The 26,019-nt window shown below is 35.4% G+C and overlaps 1 protein-coding gene across 2 annotated transcripts in view; it reads right to left on the reverse strand.

Moving 5' to 3' along the window:
• The window catches only part of EDIL3 (EGF like repeats and discoidin domains 3), a 398,882-nt gene that overhangs the window by 160,417 nt on the left and 212,446 nt on the right, over nucleotides 1-26,019 (reverse strand). For both annotated transcript variants that reach the window (XM_044384053.3, XM_026498663.4), the window contains one exon: nucleotides 9,022-9,135. In XM_044384053.3, coding sequence (XP_044239988.2) covers nucleotides 9,022-9,135 — 114 coding nt within the window. The remainder of the gene's footprint in view (nucleotides 1-9,021; nucleotides 9,136-26,019) is intronic.

Here is a 26,019-nt window from a genome sequence, read left to right on the forward strand (position 1 = left end):
CAAGCTGATGATTTTCTTTCTTTCTTTTTTTTTTTTTCCTTTCCTTGACTTCTTGCTATATTTACAAGTTAAATTCTATTTTGGTGTTTTAAAAATCCCTTATGGTTGCAGAAAAAAACAGCTCATGAGATGGATTTTTAATATATAAATGTTTTTTGCCATCGACTGGTCTTGACCCCACATTGTCAGGGCCTAAAATGTAAGTGATCATCCTAAAAATCTCATCACATGATGATTACATAGCAATTGAAATCATCCACTAAATATTAAGATTCTAACGGACAAAGCGTCTATTTATCCTTGTGCATATCATCTTTCTCGTAAAATTTCCCTCTCCATCACCCTCAATTTGGTACCTACTATACATCCTTCTGGTCTCAGCTCAAATATCATTTCCTGAAACCCCCAAAACAGAACAGACACCCCTGTAATGGCTCCCTTTCCTTCTCATTCATAGCATTCATCATGCTTTATAAGTAGATATTATATAATCCTTGTTTTTCTCTCTCACTAATCTGTATACTCCATGAGAGGAGGAACTGAATTCATTTTAATTACCACTTTGCCCCAGCTCTGGCAGGTGGCTACTGTTGGATGCAATTTGGTGAATTCATTCATTCATTCACATATGTTCTCAAAACCTGTACACATTTATGTTAAGAAAAAAAATTAATAAATATTTTTGGCTAGTTTATTTGATCACATGATTGAATAAATATATTTACTATAATAATGGACTTTGTAATTTTCTTACTAAATTTATATGTGCATTAATTCTCATTTTTACTTCCTGATAGCTACCTCTTATTTTTAATACTCTATTTTATATCAGAATTTGTTTATATTTTGCTTTTGGATCTATGTCATACCTGGGTATAGCAGAGTAGGAATTTAATGTTATATGGTATAAAACTATAATCTTTGATCATTTATTTAGAGTAAGAATATACTGGAATTTTTCACTCCAACATTCACTAAAATACTTGATCAAATAGCAGTGATAGCTTACCATAATTACAAACATAAAAACAGATAAACTGGGAAACAAACTGAAGGGTACGGAAAGGGAGGTGGGTCGGGGGATGGGGTAACTGGATGATGGGCATTAAGGGGGGCGCGTGATGTGATGAGCACTAGGTGTTACATGCAAATAATGAATCACTGAACACCACATCAAAAAAAGAAAAAGAAAAAGAAATGAAATTAGATGGCTGTGGTTTAGACATGTGATGATGTCATGTTTTAAAAAACCAGAGCAACTCCTATCTCCTATAATGGTTTGGTTGGATTAATATTTATTAAAAATTATATTAATGCCACAGGATTTCCTAAATTAATGTACTATTAAAACATGGTATGCAAGACATTATAGCTGTCTTCTATACAAGCTGTTCTCAAGTACATGGTTACTAAAGAAAGGTTAGTTGTTTGAGTATACAAAAATTAAAATCACTCAAAATTATAACAAAAGAAAAGATGGGATCACTGTCATTGGCTCTTCAAATAATTCAAAGATCCTTGTGTCCTTTTATTTAGTAATGCAATTATTTGTTTATTTACCACATTTACTGACCTACAATTTTACTAGGTACTTTATATATGGTATTAATTTTAATCCACCTATCTATATAAACCAAATGGTTATATTAATTCCATTGATGGCAGAGGAATCTGAAGCCCACAAAGGGCAACTAATTTTTCCAGACATTTAGTTACGAAGAGGAAAATCCAGAGTTTATGCCCCAGTTCTATCTGAATGCAAAGCCTGTGCTCTTTCCTCTTACTCTTCCAACACTCGCCAAGGCCACTCAAGTACAAATGTTCCTACAGTGTACAGTGTAATGAACAGTGCTCCTTTCATCCTACAAGGAGCAGGATCAACCAAGCTTAGGAATGCAGCCTCTTGCAGCTGCAATGCTTGGAGGTAAGGCCAGGCCCTGCAGTTTACCAGCCATATTGACTTAGGCAGATTATTTACTGAGCACGCTCAGTTTACTCTGTAAAATGGAGCCAGTGATAAATAGAACCCACTACAAAGAGTGTTAAGAGGGTTAAATAAATCAGTATTTAAAGTACTTAAGACAGTCTTGGCACACAGAAAGTTAAAAGTCTAAATTAAAATCAATATTATCATATGACAGTTGGTGATATAGTAGAGTGTTTAGTTATTTACAAAAGCAATAATTAAGTGTTGAGCATATAAAAATAAATATCACATAATTTAGTTATCTATAAAATGTTTTAATAATTTTTACTGCATAAGCCTGTACTTATACAAATGTACTTGGCAGCACTGCTAGAAAAAGGAAAGATACACATGTGCAGTTATATAGTATACGTTGTACATGTTTGTGTATCTGTACAGACTAGCTCATTTGCAACAAAGACCCAAAGAGTTACATCTACTAAAAAAACGGAGATATGGAAATTGTAACTTACATTTCTAAAAAATATATTCACATGTACCATCTATCTCTTGTCCTTATTACTTTACAGGTAGAATTCTAAGGTAGGGGCTTTAGGATTATCTAGATTATAATGCCTAATTTTTTAAAAACTGGATAATTATGACACTCAAGAAACATCACTTTATCCTCAGTTGAAGATTTTAGTTTTCATTTCTAATAAAACTCTCTGAAACCATCCAAGTCTTAATACTTTTTGGCATAATAGTTTGGGGATATTGCATTATAAGAGATCCCTTGGTAACTATCTTAATTTCCAGAAATAGTATCAGTGATGAAAATGAATCTGAGAGCCATTTCTGAAATTTAATCATGTCACATTTAAACACCCAGCAGGGAACTGTATATGGCTATTGTGGGCCACATAGTCCAATCAATGAAAACAATCCTAGTTATTTTTAGATTAGTTGAGTAAAGTGCTATCAATTTCCATTGCACTTATGTTAGTTTAAACATCACGTTCTGTTAAATATACACAGCAAAGCATATCTGTTCTTATGAGAATAGGTTTCTTATTCCAGTTCATCATCATTTCCCTTCAAGCTGTGTATGAAAACAGCTGAACGCTTGAGCTTATATCATTTAAAAACAATAAGGAAATATAAATTAGGACTTTATAATTAGGAGAATTGCTGTAATACTGTAATAAATAGTACGAGCACGTCTAAGTGATTTTCACGTATCATTCAAATGTAACTTCAATTAAAGTTTAAAATAATCAAAATGAAATTCCCTGTAATAAATAAATGAAAAATAAAGCTAAAAATAATTGAGATCTGCCAAAGTTAGTGATAAGCTGTATGAGCAATACCTGGAAATCTAAACTGAAATATTTAAATCAGAAGTATTATTGCCTTAGCCTACCTACAAATATAATTAGCAAATAATTACTGGAAAAATTATAGGCAGAATTTTGCCCAGTATTAAAACTTTTGTTATTATTAACATTTGAAATATTACATTAACTGAATATGTTTGATAGGTGATTTATTTGCATAGTAATACTGCATAATTGGACATCATGTCATAGTAGATATGGTTAGGTATAAATTTATTCCTTATAAAGTAAAAATGCCTAATAGCTATAATAATTAAAGACATACATTATAATAAAGAATTCACACAGATTTTTAAATAATATTTATTAAAGTAGTATCTTAAACATCTTGCTTTTAATTGTTTAACTGAAAATTTAAAATATATTTAGGTTTTGTAAATGTAGTGTATCACTAATATTAAAAATATTTCACTTAATTGCACTGGCAAAGGTAGTCTTTTTTTAAAAATTCAATTAGTCAACATATAGTACGTCATTAGTTTCAGATGTAGAGTTCAATAATTCATCAGTTGTGTAAAGCAACCGGTGCTCATTACATCACGAGCCCTCCTTAATGCCCATCACCCATACTGGCAAAGGTAGTCTTAATAAATTGCCTAAAATTGAAGAGCGTGTAAAAATGAGGGAAAAGCAGAGAAAGGTTAAAAAATCTGAGAAAAGCAAATCTTTATGATGATATGTACACAGATATCGAGATCAGTCTGTCAACACCACTTAAAGAGTTATATCCAAAATAACCACTTTAATATTTTCAAGACTTACTAGTGGTAGTGGTTAGATCACAGCATTCATACGTGTCTACCCGATATTTGAAATGGATAAATAAATAATGATCTAAGATACATTATCAAGATGTCTGCATGCAGAAGTGGCCTAAATAGAGGAACAGAGCCTCTGTTTACTTCTCTTATTTAAAATCCATCTGCATAACCCTATTGCAAAGTAGAGTTATAAAAGATTTTATTGAAGTCAAAGGAAAACAATTCAACTTGCAGTTATGATTTACAGAGTACCAATTAATATACCAAATTATATTTCATGACACCGGCAAAAGCATCTTTAACATACTACTCAAAAAATGGGAAGTCGGGTAAAAAATAACTTGACGGTAGTTGAGGACGCTGAGAAATCAAATACCATTTCTACGCTTAACTAAGAATGCTAGGTTCATTCATTCATTTAGCAAATGTCTACTGAGCACCCACTGTTTGTTAGTTCTCTTCTGGCAACTGTGATTATTACAACAGTACACTCTCTCCCTCATGAAGGATATACACCATTGGAGGAACAGTCAACAAACAATATATAAAAGTAAAAATATGATATGTTAATGATTAATGCTAAGGAGAAAAACTGTAACAGAGAAGGGGGTGGGTGTGCTTTGGTATGCTGAGGTAGGGAGGTAGAGGCTGAAGAAAGCCGCACCTGGAAGATGCCTTTATGCAAAGACCCAAAGGAAGTACTGGAGTACTTATAAAATCATAATAGAATATTACAGAAAAGGGGAGATAGGAACAGAAGTACTGTAGGGCCGGGATGAGCCATGTGTGCACCCGGTGTGTGCCAGGAACAGCTAGGAGGCCGTGTGGCTGAACCAGTGCACAAAAAAGGGAGAGTGCCAGGGGATGTGGTCACAGAAGTGAGTGAATAGGGCAGAGGCACAGGCAGGTCGGCCTCAGGAAACAGGGGGACTGTAAGTTTCACTCGGTCTGAGATCAGAAGTCAGTAGAAGATTCTAAGCTGCCAGGTGATGTGTGTTGACTTTTGCTTTAACCAGCAGAGTTAAGAACAGACTTTGTAAGAAGCACATGTAGAAGGAAGGGAGGGCCTCTCTCTAGTAAAATTGTCTCATGGGAACTTTTTATGTCTTTTTGATAAACTTTTTTTTGTCACCTCCTTTACCTTAAAATTCTCTGCCCACAAATAAGGACAAATCCCTCCCTCCTGGAGGGAGGGAGACAGAGAGAGAGACAGAGAGAGATGTGTGTGTGTGTGTGTGCGTGTGTGTGTGTGTGTGTGTGCGTGCGTGCGTGCGTGCGTGTGTGTGTGTGTGTGTGTTTCCTGGGATGGTTACTATAAAGCCAAGGTTTAACAGCTCTCACCTCTTTCACTTCTCCTCCTTTTTCTTTTCCATATTCTTTCTAAAGTTTGTCAGCTAGCCTCTGCTCCTCTTGAGCATTTCATCTATTTCCATTTATCTATATTTCCATTTGTGAAATGAGGGCGGGTAGAGATACGGAGTCAGATGAAGAAGCAGAGTGATGCACAGTCAGTTCGGTTTTTTGTTCACATATGTAGTTCTCTCTCATTAAATAGACATTTAAAATACAATTATACTTTTCAGATCACAAAGGTACTAAAAGCCCTACAAATTCATAATATACTTTAGAGTAAAGATGAAGACACAACTCAACTATAATATGATAAATTTCAAATTCTTTTGTGGGAAAGTTCTATTCATGTTTTTGATGTTTTTTTTTCTTCTGTTGTGTTTAATTTTGTTGAATTGAAAGACATAATAAACTGAGGATAAGAAATATTTTCCTTTCACCTTTAGTATAAATACCTCCCAGTTTATTATTTGTGTTTAGAGTTTATTACTTTTGTATAGATGTTTTTAGTAAATTCTATTCCTCTGCAATATCTTTTATTATTTATTATTTGGGAGGGCACTGAGAATGATTTCATTTTAAAATATACCAGAACTTGATTAATCCATTGGTAGATATAAGAAAGTAGTAGAAGGGAAGTAATATGAGTGCAGACACCCAAGATTAGAGTGAAGACAGTCTGGATTTGAACACAAGGACGCCAGCATTTCAGTACGGTGTCCTCTGACCCACCCAACATTAAGTCTCCATCATTCTCCTTTTCCTCTTCCTTCTGAAATACCTGCCAAAACAAATGGCCTCTCTGCCATAACTGTAGGTACAAGCTGACCCAAGCATGTAGGTACAAGCATGACCTTGTGGGACATGACACCAACTTCAGAAGAAAGCTTATAAATCTTACTTCATAGTGGAAGCTATGTACTATCAATTCCCAAGATCCTAACCTCAATCAGCTTAGAGCTGGCCCCACCTATAACCTGTAGGCGTTTCTGTGTGCCCTGCAGTGAGTGAGTACTCTAAGTTCTCAATGTGTGGTACTGCAGCATTACTGTGGCAGAATGTACTTTCTTACTCTGGATTTTATAACAATTCTAAGAAGCCACACAAAAAAGCAGAATGGATACCCCTAGAAACCAAAACAGTAGGGAGATTAAGGATCCTTAAATTATTATAAACTCTTATCAATCAATACAATACAGTATTATTGTATAAACTCTTATCAATCAAATCAATACAGTAAAAACAAATACGCCAATAAGAACATATTTTACAGTGTATCCTAAGTGACTCTTTTTGATCTCTTTGTTAGGGCATGGAGATGAACAGAGCAAACGGGAGAATGTCAGAGCATATGATGGATCAAGAAAGTCACTACTGCATTCATGTTCAAAGAGAAGTCTGAGTTTAATTATAAAGATTATATAAATATAAAACTAAATCAAAGAAAACAAAGAAATTTACTAAACATAATAGCAAGACACTAGACACAAACTGGTGACAATTAAGTTCAAGGTCTATTTCAATATGTCTTTCCATAATCAATCAAGTTTCTTTCTTTTAAAGGGTATTTTTAGATGTGGTCACCTCCACAAAATCTCTGATGGAGGGACAGAATAGGCTTCAGTCATCAGTTTCAACATCTAGTTCACATCCAGGTCTCCTTCCATTTTCAACCTGTAGGCAACTGACCAGTTGCTCCTTGGCCAACAAGGAGGGTAAGGGCATATAGATATACACAACTTCAAGACCTAGATCTCTTGCCCCAGGGTGCCTACAACTTCAGATATCTCTTCTTCTTCAGGGCATTCAGAGAGCTAGTGCCTGACCACCTCAGAGTGACGCTCATGCTAGGCAGGGTTCCCGTGATACGCCCCCTATTCAGGGTTCTCCTTTTAGGAAAATGGGAAGGTCTCATTTTCCTGTTGCTCCCCTAGCCAGGCCTCCTATGGGTCATGTTCATAGCCAGGCATTGTTTTAAGCTCTGCCGAAGTTCTAGTACTGTCTGGAAGGCACTTTATTCTGGCACCTGATGTCTGTTTTGGCTGCATGAAAATCAAATAGTCACTGACATTAGTTTTTTGGTCTTCATCATCTTAATTAAATGTTCATTTACAGATACCGTGGGGTGCTTTTTAGTACAATTTTCAGTGCTAAGTAGGCAGCCATCTGCAAGTCCCATAAACAAAAGAAAAAAAGAATGCAAGGACCAATTGAATCTGAATTAAGTTAACTTACTGCATGGTCAGTTAAATGCTTTACAGGAAGGTTTCTAGATTAATTGACTGGGTGGCCACTAGTCTATTTGGTTGTATGATCAACTTGTTTACTCAGGCTGTCCTTTCCTTCCATTCATCCATGCCCGAAGGTTCCTAGGTCAACTCACAATTAATGTCTTCTCCAATTATTTTTAAGCTTAGAAAATTCCTCCCCTTCCAAATTAATGATGTTTCTCAGGTTTAGGGTAATGAGCACTCACAGATCATCATTTTGTTTATACACATAACCCAAATAAATCCTTAAGTAATTTTCTCTGTTTTATTTTATAAACTATCCTTGTCAAAGGGAAAGGAAGAGAAGGAAAGTAACATGTAAAATTGTTATTCTGGCTAAAAAGGAAGGAGTGTGTGTGTGTGTGTGTGTGTGTGTGCATGCGTGTGCACTCATGAGCATGCGTAAGAGAGAGAGGAGGTGTAGTGCGCTTTCGTGTTTATCTCATTCAATTCTATCTGAAGAGATATCTCAAGGAAAATACATTGGAATGGGAATCACAAGTCCTGATTCTACATTCCTTCTAGTCCTGCTTCCGACACTAACTGTGAGAGCCTCGGCAAACCACATAGCCTATGTGTCTCAGTTTCTGCCTCTGCCTTCTGAATTTGCATAATGTTGTAATGCTCTAATAGTATAATATACATCAAAGCAGTAGTGCTATGGAGTTTCTGTAAGTGTCCAATAATTACTAAGCTATATCATTATTGTTCTCATTAGCATGTATATATGCCCAATTCTGGTTTCACCCCAATGACTATAATCCTGTTATACCTTCTCCTAGTTTTTGTTTCTTTTGGGGAAGAAGGGTTGCTTTTTGCTTCTTTGTAAACACTTCAGGCAAATTACTGTCCTATCGTTTGATATACCATTACAAGACCCTACTCTCTTAGGCTTCTAAAAAGACAAATAAACCATGCGTGAATTTCTTACTAATGTGTACGCCAGCTCAATACAAATCCTCCTTTTGTATGTGATAGAGGCTATGAGGTTAGAGTGCCTTGAATTTATTGTCTGAAGCAGAGTAACCACTTTGGTGGAAATTTAGGTCATGCACATACTCAAAAGCCAAAATGGGATTCATAAGAGAGATGCACTTGGATCTCTGCAGAAATGCTTCCCTCCTTTCAGACCAGAAGGTGGCCACTCCTATGCCTAGCATGCACTGAGATCTATCCTGGAGACTGTATGTATATTAATAACACTAACAACAACAAATATGAAATGTGCCATAAATTATGAACTCTAGAAGCAAATTATATTGATTTTGACCCAGATTCCATAATAAATGGAGGCTATGCAAACAACAACAAAAATACACACATATATGAATACTTACTGTATTGACAATTTCTTCCCATGAATTCACCTGGGCACTCACAGGAATAGTTAGCAACAAGGTCTGTACATATTCCACCATTTTTGCAAGGCTCAGCTTCACATTCATTTATGTCTAAGGAAAACAGATAGAACAGAGAGAACGAGAATTATTGGTGAAAGAATGATTAGTTACTGGAAGGTTTTAGGCCTTTCAAATAAAACAAAATCCAAGTAATGCAATTACTTTTGTGTGTTTGTGAGTGTGTATATGTGTATTAGGTCAATAATAGAAATAGTGCTTAAAATCAACAACTGATTAATGATCAAGTGCAAATGGAATTAAGAATCCAAATGAAAGACCAACAGAAGAAAACCATTTCTCCAATCCTGAAAATAAATATGAATAGTGTGGGGGAAATATTCAGTGTATCTTTAGAATTAAATCAAGCAAATTAACCCTGATAGAGAGATGAATTGGTATCACTTACAAGATCTAGAAAACTCCCCTGCAGCAACAACTGCCAATTAACACTGTCTCATTTCATCTTAATTCATTAAAATTCTAACTGACAGAGATGTTTTAGTTTCTAAATAGTTCGCCTTTGATGAATGCGATGAGAAGCAAATTAGAGTTAATAGCTTAAGCTCGTTACATTAAGCAAAGTATAATAAATGTAAATGATGATCACTTCCTAATCTCATTCAAGGGTTTCTAAAATTAGGATGACTAAAGGGACTTACCTTTGATATACCATTATTATACCTCATGCAAAATCATATGAAATACAAAACATTCAGTAAATTGTACTAATTTCCATGCTAATTTTGGACAACAGATACAATGGATATGATTATAAATGAAAAAAGAAAGAATGACTAATTCAGTCAAATATCCATCACTGATACACATCATTCCCTCTAAGCACAGCACCATGCTAAGTTGCTTGGGGGCTAGTAAGGTAGAGGGTAATCAGCAACTGCTTTCCATCACTTTCTCTTCCTATCATCTACTTCTATTGAACTCCCTCTCCGCTCTTATTCCCACAGCTCCTTACAGACCTCAATAGTGTTACCTAGGAATTGTCTATTTATGTGCCTTTCACCCTTTCACCTAGTTAAACTGCCAGCCCTACAAATGCACCCCCTGTCCTTCACTGTTCTTTTTATCTCCATGAATGCCACATGCTATCTAGGAGACCACTGGTACCACAAAATGTTTCTTGATAAAAATTTCAACAGACGATTAGAAATAGTGGTGCAGACAATCTAAACAAATTGTTTCAGATGTGTAATGGACCTTCTGATACACTACAATGTATCAAAACGGTATTCTGAAGTTCTGGGTTTTCATAGTGCTTAAAGCATTATGATCATTAAATTACCCCTTCAAGACCAAACAAGAACAAAACACTAGAAAACCTCTATGTTGCCCTTTCTTTTAACGTTTTTCTTCTAAGCAATGTCTCCTCTTGGTATCAGAGTTGGTTACCCTCTCATTTTAAGTTTGCTGTGAAGTTTGGTCTAAATTTTCTTAGGCAGCTGATAACTTTCTCTGCAAAGTCATCCTTTCTGGTTGACTGTCACAGTTTGAGAATGGAGACAATTCATGACTATATTCAGAAAGAATCTAAATAATTTGAGTATTTTACAACATCAAATAACAGGATAAAATCAAAATCCAATAATCTCTAAAAATAATTGTATGCTATAAAATATGTCAAACTCCCAAAGACTTGAAACTAAAACTCTAAGAAGGACGGAGGGAAGGAAAAAAGGAAGGAAAAAAGGAAGGAAGGAAGGAAGGAAGGAAGGAAGGAAGGAAGGAAGGAAGGAAGGGGCCATTTATTCATTATCTGATGAAATATTTAGCTCTTGTTAGTTTTAATCAAAATTTCACTTAGTCTTGATTTATACTGGACTAACATGCAAAATATTTTCATTATGTTTTGAAAGTGGCACAAACATCACTGTGCTATTTATTTTATAGTCAGAGGAATGTAAGGCAATGACAATAATTGGCTACTTGGGAACTATGTCTTTCCCTGCATCATATTGACTACGATCTTTCTTTTTTTAGATGAGAATATATCAATGGCTAATAAGTTAAATCTTCATGTTAGAGAATGCATTGCCTTATTTTAGAAATTAGACATAACAAATTATTCTTTTATATACTTATGAGGAAGAAACTGAGTATCGATGTCTGAAGACCACATAGGGAAATATAATTTGATCTTAAGCTTTAATTAAGATTAAGGACAGAATGGAGATGGTAGTGTGTTTTGAAACAGGAAACCAGAAAATGAGTCACAACTTTGAAGAGAAACGTTCATGGTATGACGGTGCATTTGGGGACACAAGTACCCCAGCCTGTCTGGAGCATAGAGTGAGAAGGGGAGTGCTGAGACCCCGAATCAGAGGATGTAGACAGGGCCAAATTATGATGAACCATTAGTGACAATGGAGGGAACTGTGCTTTATTTTTTGGCACTAAAGACTTGGAGCTGGATGGGAGGTTATCTTCTGTACCCTTGTACTTTAAATAGACCTAGTGAAGCCAATATTTGGGATAGAATTAAGAAATGAATGAAGGAGTGGAATCCAAGATCTATAAAGAACTTCTCAAACTCAATACATGAGAAACAAATAAACAAATCATAAAATGGGCAGAAAATATGAACAGACACTTTTCCAATGAAGACATGCAAATGGCTAACAGACACATGAAAAAAAGTTCAAAATCATTAGCCATCAGGGAAATTCAAATCAAAACCACATTGAGACACCACCTTACGCCAGTTAGAATGGCAAAAATTGACAAAGCAAGAAACAACAAATGTTGGAGAGGATGTGGAGAAACGGGATCCCTCTTACACTGCTGGTGGGAATGCAAGTTGGTACAGCCACTTTGGAAAACAGTGTAGAGGTCCCTTAAAAAGTTAAAAATAGAGTTACCCTATGACCCAGCAATTGCACTACTGGGTATTTACCCCAAAGATACAGACGTAGTGAAGAGAAGGGCCATATGCACCCCAAAGTTCATAGCAGCATTGTCCACAATAGCTAAATTGTGGAAGGAGCTGAGATGCCCTTCAACAGACGAATGGATAAAGAAGATGTGGTCCATATATACAATGGAATATTACTCAGCCATTAGAAAGAATGATCACCCAACATTTGCAGCAACATGGACGGGACTGGAGGAGATTATGCTAAGTGAAATAAGTCAAGCAGAGAAAGACAATTATGATATGGTTTCACTCATTTATGGAACATAAGAAATAGCAGGGAGATCGGTAGGAGAAGGAAGGGAAGAATGAAGGGGGGGGTAAACAGAAGGGGGAATGAACCACCAGAGACTATGGACTCTGGGAAACAAACTGAGGGCTCCAGAGGGGGAAGGGGGTAGGGGATTGGGATAGGCCAGTGATGGGTATAAAGGAGGGCACGTATTGCATGGAGCACTGGGTGTTATATGCAAACAATGAATCATGGAACACTACATCAAAAACTAAGGATGTACTGTATGGTGACTAACATAAAAAATTAAAAAAAAAAAAGGAATGAAGGAAAGCAGAACAGAGAGACCCACACGGGATTCGATGCTGACAGGTAGAACATGTATTTCAATTCTCATGTAAGAGGCTCTAAGTGTTTTCTCATTTTAATATTGAACTATATATCATGAGTAAAACCAAACCCAGCTCTGGCTGCTTTAAAACATTAATAGAAGGAAGTTTTCATAGTCAATGATGTGAGAACTATCCAGAGTCATTTTATACATCTGCAAGGATATGCAGGCACTATTGTTCTTTGCTTCCTTATTTCTTCCAAGTATTTACACAATAAATATTACTTAGCACTGGTGAATGTGAATCTAATAGAGACAAATCAACCTTTGAACCTTCTAGCCATTTGATCATCAGGCCAGATCTACCATCCTCTAAAAAGGAAATTATAATTAAGTATATCAGACTCTAAAACAAACAACAGTTACACCTTCATCCAGAGATTAATACAAGGTAGAATGAACTGGAATTGTATTTGCTGAAGAGAAAATGCTTTATATCCATGCTCAATTTCGGGGTAAAGAATGACCTTTTATTGCTTGTGCATTTTTCAATTTTTCAAACTAAAAAAAAAACTACCTTAAATCTATTATTTGTAAAAATACAAATGTTACATTAAAGGAGTTATGTACTTTAACATAGTAGCCAAAAGGGTAAAATACTTCTGCATATGTACACATCTAGTAACATGTAGACTCAGATAACATATGCAAATTACATGGAAGCGTTTATATATTAGTATAATGCAGGAGTACTTTTAGCGGTGAAGGCTATTTGCACTGTGATTAACACTGCAAGCAATCAAAATGGAAACAGGCCTCAATTTGAATAAATCATGTTTAATTAACGACTAGATATAAATGTTCACAGACTATAATGTAATGAAATGAAAATTAAACATCTTTGTAATAAATCACATACATTTCTCTTTGTCATAGATTATCATTTCCATAAAAAAGTCCTCATCTATTGCAAATATAGTGAAATACACTACATTCTTTTATAACCAAGAAAAATTTGACATAGTAGTCCCTGTACAAAATAGGAATTTCCATATTTGCTCATATTTACAGTTCATTTATAATATTAATACCTATCATTTTTTGAGGTTTTTATATGCATGTTTTAAAAAAAACAGCCTCATTCAGAATTGGATTTTATATTTAAGACAACCAGCTGAATTCCAATCCCTCATTCCAAAAGCACAAAACTGCTACCTACCATCCTGTCTGACTGAGGATAATGACAAGAGCTGACCATGGATTTCCAGATATAAACTCATGATGCTTTTTGTGTGTGTGTGACAATTAAAAAGCAAGATAAAGGAAGAAAGGCGAGGAGAGGAAGAGATGAGAGAATAGATAATTGGTCACAACAGCATGCATTTCTTTGAAAGAAAGAGGTGCTCTACAAGGATTTCCAGGCCCGTTGCTCTGTTGTAACTAAATACACAAATTCATTCATACTATATGCATAACTTAGACTCTGTACCTTTATCATTATGTTGCACTTAGCCTATCTTATGTGGACTTATAAAGATGTGTTGGTAGTCTACCGTCTTTGGCTTAGGTTTTTACTAATAGAAATACTATCAACCTATACACACTTTGGAGACTTCACCATAAGAACACTCTTCCAGGAACTGACAAACACATATTCATAAGATCACTTTGAGGACTCATGACCTTATACACAACTGCATCCTGAGAAGTGTTCAGTTATTCCTAGTCTTTTTTTCTGGATCTTTGTCAGACCCATCATTGTGCAAATTATAGCCCTAAAGCCCATGTAAATGACTTTGGAGTGATAGGTTGTCAAAGAATTTTTGAAAAATCAAAATTATATTTGCTACTTCCTTTTTTGAGACTTCAAAAAAAAAATGGCTTCCCTGGGCATAATTTCTTGCCACAGAAACCATGTCACTTCTTTTCAGATAATTATTTTTTAATATTCAGGAATCCCATTCTTCATTATAGACTCTACCAGCTGGCAAGAGATGAAATGGAGATTTCTGGAGTCTAATTCCCTGGGACCTCCTCTGGAGACTTTTAAATTTACTTGATTAACTAAATAACTAATTAACTAATTAGTTTCAAATTGTCTCACATTTGTAATTTGTAAAGTAGGAGCAATAGAAGGTCCCACTTCCTGGTCCATCAGTGTCCCAGGTCATCCTTGAGTTTACCCAGAATCCTTAGGTAGATTCTGCAACTACATTTATTTGCCAACCTGGCTTAGAATATTTTGAGTACTGACCACCATTTAGAGCAGGTCATCCAATTCTTCTTGGGATGGAAATCCATCTAACCTCCTCTTGAGTGGAGACAAAGATAACTTAATCCAATCATGAAAATATCCTTTTCATCTCCCAAGTACATCCAGGCAATGAACATCAAGAAGGAACAACTACTTTTCAGGCTGAGCACCCTTATTTTCATATATTAAAAGGACACCATGATAAAGCCCTTATTTTTATCTTTGCACAGACATCATTTCTCAACTTCCTTATTCCTTTCCTTTAGGCTGTCTTTTCTCTTGCAATATTGTTATTGACTGTTAATTAGCCAGCAGAGCCTATTTTCAGGAGCCTGCTATTTTTGATCCTAACAACCCATCTTCCCTAGGCTCCCCATTAGCTATTAAATATTCTCCAGACCTCCTATGAGTGATTGACTTTTAAAATTTGACCTTCTATTTATTTTTCTTATCTAAAGTCTGTGGTTTTTCAATTTCTCTTTTAAGTCTAAATAAATTATGATGAATTTCTAGAAATTCTGTTCTCCCACTCGGATACTGAATTAAATTATGCCATAATCAGAATTATCTATAGGATTTCCCAGTCCTTTCTGGGCCCAGTTCACTAGTAATTAATTTTAAAGTAGCAAGTTAAAATCTGAATTCTTTAATCAGAACATATCACAAACCTTTTTATAACATTGATAATGTTATTCACTTACCTAGAACAATAGTGTAAAACAAATAAACAAACCCAAGTCTAAGAGAAATTTATCCCTCACCACTTATTAACAAAGATCATACTCTCTGCTCATTTGTATCCTGACATCCTAGCATTTATTCTGAAATCTCAATTTAGATGCAAAAATCTTTGCTACTAGTATCCAGGTAGAGTCTAATTCTTCAGAAAAGCCCCATTATTCCAGTGGGGCTTTATTTCACTTATTCAGATATTTGGCTACTAAGATAAGAGAGCTATTCTAAGGTTCTTGTAAAATAGAAACCATGGGAAACAGAAGAAGGGCTGGGGGAGGGGTAATGAAGAGGGTGCTATACTTCAAATATCTGAAGCCTTGAAAATAAAATCAGAAATAAAACCTATATGAAAAACATACAGTAGAAGCCAAAAAGAACCAAAGTCTCTGGTGAAAATATGGACGAAAGAACAACCTATCTCTAAGGACATTACCTCATGGGCATGCAGCAGAGTAACTTACCTTGCAACAGATATTTGTTGATTGGCAGAAAAGAAGTAAGAATATTAGAAACCTGAAGAATTGTCAACTGTACCATAACAGCGAGTGCCTTAATTGGGGCAGGTGTATGTATGCCTACTTTAAAGAGATTCTGTTAAAGAAAATGAAGTTAGGACAAAGCTTGTTTTAAAAGCTAGAACTTTATAAATAAATAAATAAATAAATAAATAAATAAATAAATAAATAAATACTAGAACTTTCATTTTATTTTTTAAAAGATTATATTTATTTGTTTGACAGAGAGAGAGTGAACAAGTGCGGGGGGGAGGAGTGGCAGGCAGAGGGAGAGGGAGAAGCAGGCTCCCCGCTGACCAGAGAGCCTGATGCAGGGCTCCACCGTGGGATCATGACCTGAGCCGAAGGCAGATGCTTAACCGACTGAGCCACCCAGGTGCCCCCAAAACTAGAACTTTTAAAACATACCAATGCAAAGGCTCCACACCAGAGGTCTTGATTTAAATGGACTTGGGTGTAACAAAGGGAGTAATATTGTTTATATAGGAGTTCGGGCAAGTGTAAAGGCAAAGTTGACAACCCACCATGTAGAAACTTTGCCCATTCATCTATCCATCCTTAGTTCTTTGTTATATGCTAAGAGTGAAAAGATTAATATATCATGGCTCCTTATGTTTCTCAAGGCTTTTACAGTACAGTAGGTACTCAAAGAAATAATCCAGTTACAGTAAAAAGCGACAAGTATTCTAACAGGAGAATGAATACACAGTTTCTCAAAAAAAAAACCTTTAAATATCAATAACTAAACCAGTCTAGCAGACTAGGGAATGTTGAATTTTAGAGGAGAAGTCTAGCTGACTGGGGAGAATACTTCTGGGTTATCTAGACTTATAACTAATTACTCTGTAAAGCCATTTTTCTAAATTAATATGCATCTCATTATTCTACAGATCTGAGAGTGACTCCTCATTGTCTCATAGTTCTTTGCTCCAAGTATGAAGTCATATATTTCCTAGCTTCCTACTTTTATTATGGTATGTTATCATTTATATATGTTTTCATATTTATGATGCTTTATGCAGAATTATCTACTTTGTTCTGTCACCTGCATGTCAAATTTGTTCACTGAGAGTTCTATCTAGGTTTAGTGGTCAAACTAATGATGAGCTATTTCGGATTTTTTTTTTTTAGAATGAGTAATCAGAAACTCATAAATGGCTAAGATGAGGTTTATGCTGGAAGCGTAACTATGACTCATATGGTTGCCTTTACCTACTTATTCACTCACTTACTTGTTCAGTCATTAAAATTTTGATGAGCACCTTCCATGAGTCAAGCCATAAAACATATGACTGGATACATCAGTGAATGGGGATCAGTTACTTTTCTAAAACATCTCATCTTCTGTAATTCCATTCAGAAGAGAGATAATTAAAATAAGATTGTGAAATACGTGCCCTGTACTATTACACATGAAAGGTACGGAAATCACAGAACAAGCATGGCTTTGCCTAGAGGGGATGTGGAAGACTGCTTACAGAAGGTAGTGTATGCTTGGTGCTTACAGGGTGAGCAGGAATTTTTTTAGTGGGAAGGAATATAAAAGAAAACAATGTTTTCAGAATGAACTGAGACTCTTAAATGTCTAGATATGCACAGGGACTACGTGTGGAGCTACTAGGGATGGCAGTTACTAGGTAGTGTGGACCAGATTTTTATTGCCCTACAAATCAAGTTAAGGAGTCTGAACTTCAGTCCTTGGATACTGGGGAGTTAATAGAGAATTGAAGAATGTGAAAGAGGGAATGGGATTGAAGAGATCCTTATTTTAGAAAGCTCTCTAGAATTTCATTACTAGGAACATTTTGGAAAAATAATTCAAAATGTCAGATGTGGAGTCCATACTACTCAGACCACATAACATGATGGTTATGGCCATGTATGTTTAAACATTTAGTTTGGTGTGAAACTAAACATACAAACTCCCTAATACGAGATGACTATGCAATATCCGCCTTATATAAAAAATAGTTTATATGAAATTCAAATTTACCTGGGCATCCTATATTTTATCTGGGAATCCTGCTTGAATTGTCAACTAGAATGGGATTTCTCCACATTTTCTTTCTTTCCTTTTATATAAGCACTTTAATTTTCAGCATATGGTCATGCTTTCCATTTTGTACATTCAGCAGACCTCAAGGAAAACTACCTGCAGTGGAAAATTATTATTGACAAATGAGTCTTCCTCAGGCTTTTGCTAACATTAAAATTGTAGCTTGCTTTTTGCAGTGTGGTTCATAATCTTTAGAGTTCAGAATTACCTTTATGTAAGCCTCAATAATACAAATATGAACAAACAACACTTCAGGATGACAACTGACTGACAACAACGAGTATATCCACCTCCTTGTAGTAAGTAAATAAGATTACTTACTATGTGCCAAATATTTTTCTAAGCATTTTTATGTAACATGACACCCTCGTGAGCTAGTGAGCATAACCGTTTTACAGATGAGGAAATTGACACATTGAAAATGTAAATAACTTGCCCAGAGTCACACCGGTGGCAAAATTGAGATTAAAACCTAGAAAATCTGTCTCAAGAATCTATCCTACTCACCAGTATGCATCACCCCCACTGCAAAAAATTAGTAGTCCCTCTTCCTCCTCACTTCATACTTGCCTTTGGGGTTCCACTCTATGTGCTGAGGACAGAGATCGGATAAGGTATGATCCTTGATCTCAAAATGTTTATAATGTCCTAGTAGTAATATTAGCATCAATGCTCTAGGTCAAAGAATCCAATCCTAAAATCTCAGTTAGGAATACATTTTTCCCCCAGTTCCTTTATTTCTCTTAGTAATTTTTCTCAAAATCTTAAGTGATTTGGGCTTAATGGGCATCTGTTCTAATTTTATTCCTCTCTATTTAGAAATAGATTTCTTTGGCTCTTATATTTTTTTATACATGCCTTTTAACTTTACCTTCAGATGAAAGAAAATGTTTTAGTTCTTTCTTTATAGAAGGCATGGATATATTTTATACCTGTACAATTGAAATTTTATTCTTGAGGGGTGATAATCCACATTACTTTAAAATCTCTATTTGAAAGACAAAACACAAAACAATAAAGTTAAGTGAATTACTAAGAGACAACCTGTGTAACAAGCACCAAGGTCAAGTACAACACTGCTAGCACTCCAAAGCCTTCATGTGCGCCTTCCATTCATATCTCCAGCCTCACAAAGGTAACCCATCTCCTGCTTATTAAGGCAATCATGGACTCACTCTTTGTGTGGTTTATAATTTTACTACTTAAATACGCATTCCTAAAAGAGTATCATTTATTGCCTATATTTGAACTTCATAGTAAAAAAATCATTCAGTATGTGTTCTTTTGTTTGTGGTTTCATTCACACTATTGTAGCAGGTGGGTGTAGTGAGTTCATTTTCATTGCTTTACAGTATTTCCCAGTAAAATGTACCATGATGCATTTTCCCTTTTATTGTCAACGGCATTTATGTTGTTGCTGGAAATAAAAGCATCAGTGAGCATGCTTGTACATGTCTCTTGATGCATAAGTATACTGATTTGGGGGGAAGTATACATAGGAGTGAAATGGCAGAGTCATTCATATGCTTCAGTAGGTAATGCCAATCTGGATTTTAAAGTGCTTGCACTCCCATCAGCAATTTAATTTACAACATTGTTGGTGATACAAATTGCATGAAACTTGCAGGTAACCACTTATACTACTTCATATACAAGTTGTAAGTAGAAAGACAACACCTTTAAGGTTCCCTTGTAAGGGAACAAATTAGAACTTTCAATTCACTGGGTTGAATTATTTTTCCCTTCAATGACTGACTTCTTTAAAAAAGTTAAGACAGTACCTTATGCTAAAAATAATGAGCCACTGAAGGCATGTAAACATTGCCACATTTAAATTACTGGTACTGCTATAAATAAATTTTGTATATACAGAATAATAATCTCACTTAATTCTAGAATTAATTTCTTAAAAAGAACTCTATAAATCAACTATCACCTACAAATACATGTAGACTAGATAATAAAAGAAGAATACTTCCTGCTCCTACATTTTAATATCTTTGAAATTGTGTTATAGGCATAATTAAAAATGTGTTAAAATCATGAATTCTGTTATACTTCTAAAGCTACTGTGAACATTACATGAGGTAATTTGTGGTGAAAAATCTTATAGACTATACGGACTATAAAAAGAATGATCTCCATTATAATAATATGGACTAATCTGTATACGTATTGTTCCATTGAATGTTTCTTGATTATGTTGCTGAATGAAATGTAGGTACATTTTTAATGAGACTTTCTGTACACAGATATTTCTACTTTTGGGGCTATCATCAGAGTAAATAAATGCGTAGCATTTTCATAAGTATTCTACGGAAGAGCAGCCCTGCCTTGGAGAGGCGTGAATGACAGTATTTATCCACATAATTGCAAAGCCCATGGAAATTTTGATCCACTGAATGGGATAATTCAACAGATACTCTTAATATTATTTCTTTCTAAAATGGGGACATTCACTATTTTTTTTTTTTAATGAGAACATCAACACTATACATTAGAGCTGAAAGACTCAAATTATGGTTGGTAAATACAGAGAACACTCTTTTTAAAATTTCATCTCGGTTCCCATCGAGGTGAAAGAACTGAGTGGCTATATTTCCCTCAATTCGAGAGTTTCATCTACATAATTATAGGAGGTTTCCTGGATTCCTGGCAGACCTGGAGGCAACAAAACATCTGCCACACTCAAGGCCACCATGGAAGAATCTGCTTCGAGCAACCAACTCACTACTCAGTGCCAAAGAAGCACCACTTACAAGCCATTCCTTTGGATATTTTATTTTTTTCTCCCGTACTCATTATTAAGTGTGCCAAATCGGCATATGTTTTTTTCATTAAAAGTGATAACGCTGGGATTCAAGAGAACTTCAGTTTCCGGCCAAGACATGGCCCAGATTTGTCCTCCTATCTGAAACAACCGAAAAAGTAGAACAGAATGTATGAGACCACAGTTTTGAAGACACTGGACATTAGGGAAGAAAGGACAATAATAAGCCAGGTGGGTCTTACAATTGCTCAGGTTTACTGCCTCAAGAGGGATTCTAGGCTGCAGCAAAGAGAGGAAGAATCCAGGTGCAGCCTGGCCAACCCTCTGAGATAAAGAGAAGGAGCTGAGAGGAAGGGCCCAGAGAAAGCCTGCAGGGATGTGCAGAGCACCCGCTCAGGGATTCAGCAGAGCGTGGATCTGATGGTGCAAGTAAGGAAACTACTGAGGAAAGAACCATCTGAGTGCACCAGGGGGAGCAACACTGGAGCTCGCCCCAGGCTAGGAAAACTGCCTGTGCCTGCAGGTAGACTGGAAAATAAACTAATTCATGAGGCGCTGGGTGGAGGACTCAGAAGAATCTTGCCTCAGTGGTAGGGAATAATTAGCCTAGACTAAAACCTCACTGGTCCCACCTAGTAAATCTTATAAGCAAGACCCAGAGGGATCAAACTGTGTTCAAGTAACTTTGACTTGTAAGAAAACAAAACTCAAGAAGCTATAAAGGACTACAGAGTACCTAATACTCAACAGGGTAAAATTCATGTCTGAAATCCACTCAAAATTAATAGGCATGCAAAAAAAGTGGGAAACATACCAGATTTTAGAATTAGCAGACAATGATATTAAAACCGCTTTATTATAACTATATTCCATGTACTGGAAATGTTAAATAGAGACATGGAGAATACAAAAATACACCTAAAACTAAACTTGTACAGATGAAAACTACAATGTGTGAGATAAAAAATATACTAGAAGAAAATAAAGAACATTAGTCATCGTAGAAGAAAAGATTAGTGAAGTTTTAAGACATAACAGAAACTATACAGAGTAAAACACAGAGAGAGAAGGGAAAAACTGGACATCAGGGAGTTGTGGGACACATATATTGGTAGCCTAAAAGAGATGTGAGTGAGGTCTTTGAAGCAGAGGGGACAGAAAACTATTTGGTAATGGCCACACATTTTCCAAATATGATGAAAACTATACCCACAGATCCAGGCAGCTCAATAAATCCCAAGCACCAGAAACATGAAGAAATATTACAATGGCACACCATGATTACAGATATAAAAAAATAATTCTGTAGATAAATGTAGCTTTTTCAATAAATGATGCTAGAACAACCTAATACCTATAAAAAACAAGGAACTTAGATCCACATCTCATATCACATAAAAAATTAATCCAAAATAGATGGTAGAGCTTTAAAGGAAAACCTAGGACTAAAAAAAATTATTATAGGAGAAAATCTTTCGGGGCCTAGTTTGGTAAAGTTTTCTGAGCTAGAATATCAAAAGCATGAGCCATTAGAATTGATAAATTGTACTTTATCAAAATTATAAACTTCTGCTCTTCAAAATCAATTTTAAGAGAATGAAAAATAAGCCAAAGATCAAAAGAATATATTTATAAATAAATATATTTATAAATCAAATATAAATCACCTATATTCAAAACATCTACAGAATTCTCAAAAGTCAATAATAAGAAAACAAGTGACTCAAAAAAAAAAAACAACTAGGAAAAAGATTTGAACATACTCTTCACAAAAGGATATATAGTAAGAATGGCAAATAAACATGAAAAGGTGTTCAACAGCATTTGTCTTTAGAGAAGTGAAAATTAAACCCAAAAAGATATTACCACACAAATATTACAATGGCTTAAATTAAAAAGACTGATCATACCCAGTGTCAGGGAAGATGTGGAGGAATTGAACCCTCACATACCACTGGTCAGAATGTAAAATAATACAATCAGTTTGGAAAACAGTTTAACAGTTTCTCAAATACTTAAACATATATCTACCATATGATCCAGTCGTCCCACTCCTAGGTACGTACCCAAGAGAAATGACAACTTATGTCCATACAAAGAGTTGTATGAATATACATAGCAGCTTTATTTGTAATAGCCTCAAACTGGAAATAATGGGCATCAATTAGTGAATGGATAAACAAATTGTGGGGTATCTGTACAATTGAGTACTACTCTGAAATTAAAAAGAATGACTTAGTGATACAAGCAACAACATGGAGGGACTTCAAAATAATTATGCTGAGTGAAAGAAAGCAGACAGAGAACACATATTTTCGGATTCAATCTATATAAATTTCTAGAAATGCAAACTTATTTACAGATGGAAAACAGATCAGTGGTTGTTTAAGAGGAACAGATGGGAGGGATTACAATGGGGTAGAAAGAAACTTCTGAGGGTGATGAAAATGCTCAGTATCTTAATTAAGATGATAGTTTCATAGGCACATACATATGTCACAAAGTATCACAGTGTGCATTTTAAATACGTGCATTTTATTGTATGGTAATTAAATCTCAACAGAGATATTAAATAAAGTCATCTTGTCAAGGTTCTTTTTATAACTCACTTATTTACTAGTGGTGAACTTGGAATTACACACACACACACACACACACCCCCAATATACATACACTGCATTACTATAACCAGCCCACAAAATTAATGAGGGACATCAGCCTTCTCATCAAATTCACACCAGTAAGGGTTTTTTATACTTATACCTCAAAGTGAGAACTATGTAGTCCAAATGAAATGAGGCAGGCCTTATTGAAAAGACGGAGTAGTTTAATAAAACATACTAATAGAAAGAGCTGTATTCATAAAACTGACAAAAATACTAATTTTTTCATAGCAGTTTACCTCCTGCCTTGCAGGTTATTTTCATCACTCAAGGAAGGCTTTGCAGGAAGTCTTAAATGAAGATGAATGAGAAAAAAGTCACATAACTGCAAGATTTTCTATTGCTCATGTATTTTTGGTTTCAGATTGGATTTATTTCTGATATGGCTGACTGTAAGGAATCTGAAGATTATTAAACTATAACTGAGGTTACCTGTACTTTTCCTAATAGTTCTTATTTCCCAGAAATTTTTCTGAGGTAAGTTCATAAAATATATCGGTGTGCATGTTTCCTGAACTCTTAGGATCTTTTTAAGAGAGTGTAATTTTCACGTAGGAACCATGAAATCATTTCCTCTAGTTGTCTTTGCTCCTGTATGAGAGGTATGCCTTTAAAAGCAAATATACGTGTATGTGTGTCTATAGATAATATGTGTGTGCTTATATATATTATAAATATATTTGAAAGGAGAGGGTTCTTTATTAATTTCTTTTAATATACACTAAGATGGAAATCTCAATCCATTAATTACTTGCCACGTAATTTCGTATTGTAAACGTAAGCCTTCAGGGCAACCATTTCCATCATCTCCAATGAACCTGATTAAAATAATTGGCTATTTCCATAACAAGTACTCTAACAAATGGTCTTGTTCTGTCAGAGAGGAATGGGTCTGATTAGAAACTGCATTACTGTGTTATGCTATTGTAAGATTAATGTAGAAAAAAAGTTCAGTTCCTTTTAATAAAATCCAATGACTTGTGAATTGGACTAGATATCAGTAAATAGTAAGTGTAAGTGTAACTACACTTAATTTGGTTGTTTAATTTGGTCCTGAGTATAATGATTTGAGTTTATGCAGCAACTTACTTCCCTACACTCATTAAATCTCTTTCTCCTGTGTTTCAGAGGATACAGGAAGGCTTATGTAGTCTCAGTTAAATGGGCAATAGAGTTATCTTCAGAAGTGATATTAATATTTTCCCAGAGCAGATTCCATCCACAAGGTACTGCAATATTTAAAACATTTTGTTAGGTCATGCACAGGTAGAGAACAACTAAGATCTACTGATGATCTACTTTACTGAGTGTTCAGATACATTTTTGAAATATGTAGAGCTTTCCGTTAAAGGTCCAGCTGGCTCTTTGCTGAGATTTGGGCTCGAGTCTGCCCCCTCCATGACCGTTCTCAGATCTAAGCTGAGGTTCCAGCAGCTATCTTTTTTGCACCTCTGCTTATGGTGATGACAGGAATTCAAAAGAGCAAGTGAAACATGCAAAACCTTTTAAGGCTTAGACTCAGAGAGGCTAACTGTCATTTCACTTCATTCGCTTGACCAAACCAAGTCACATCTCCAAGTTCAAAGTTGAGGGGTGACAGAAATATATTCCTCTGGATGGGAAGACTTCTAAACTCATACGACGAAGGGTGAGAATAGAGGGAGGGGTGAAGAAATGAGGCAATAATATAGTCCATATATCAATTCTTTAATGTCTTGTCTATAAGTGATTGCAAAAAATGGAAAAAGAAGAATGTTTAGAGTACCATGATAATGCAAATATTATTCACTGTAGAACCAAGTAGGAAAACCGTCATTTTGCTTCACCAAAAATGTGCCACTCAATGGAGGCTGTTCTAGCATCACAGTCAAATGGACTTCCTTTTGATACATCTATCAATTGTTTAAATCATGTCACATTGACATGCTTCATATTTACAGAGGGTTTTTTTCTTTCTCTTGGTTTTTCCCAGAACAGCTAGTTGTTTTTCTTGCTGAGGGAAGTATGAACTTATTCACCATATGACCACAGCCTCTCCATATTTTGACTGATATTCATTCCAAAACTTTTTTTTAAAAAAGATTTTATTTATTTATTTGAGAGAGAGAGAGAGAACATGCACACAAGCAGAGAGGAGAGGCAGAGGGAGGACAAGCAGACTTCTGGTTCAGCAGGGAGCTGGATGCTGGACTTGATCCCAGAGCCCTGGAATCATGACCTGAGCTAAAGGCAGACGCTCAACTGAATGAGCCACCCAGGCACCCTTCCACAGTTTCTTGAAGACATTCTCCTGGAGCCTCCTGATCTCGTGTTCTGAGTTGGACTGAATGCTTTCCAGGCCTGCTGCAAGCTACACCCTGGGACTTCTTTTCCTTACTCCGCTGTATGTATTCTATTCTACACTGGAGCCTGAATCTCTTTTTCGTATCCTCTTTTCATTTGCCATACAACAG

The sequence above is a fragment of the Ursus arctos genome, unplaced genomic scaffold, assembly GCF_023065955.2.
Source record: "Ursus arctos isolate Adak ecotype North America unplaced genomic scaffold, UrsArc2.0 scaffold_5, whole genome shotgun sequence".
Lineage (NCBI taxonomy): Eukaryota > Metazoa > Chordata > Mammalia > Carnivora > Ursidae > Ursus > Ursus arctos.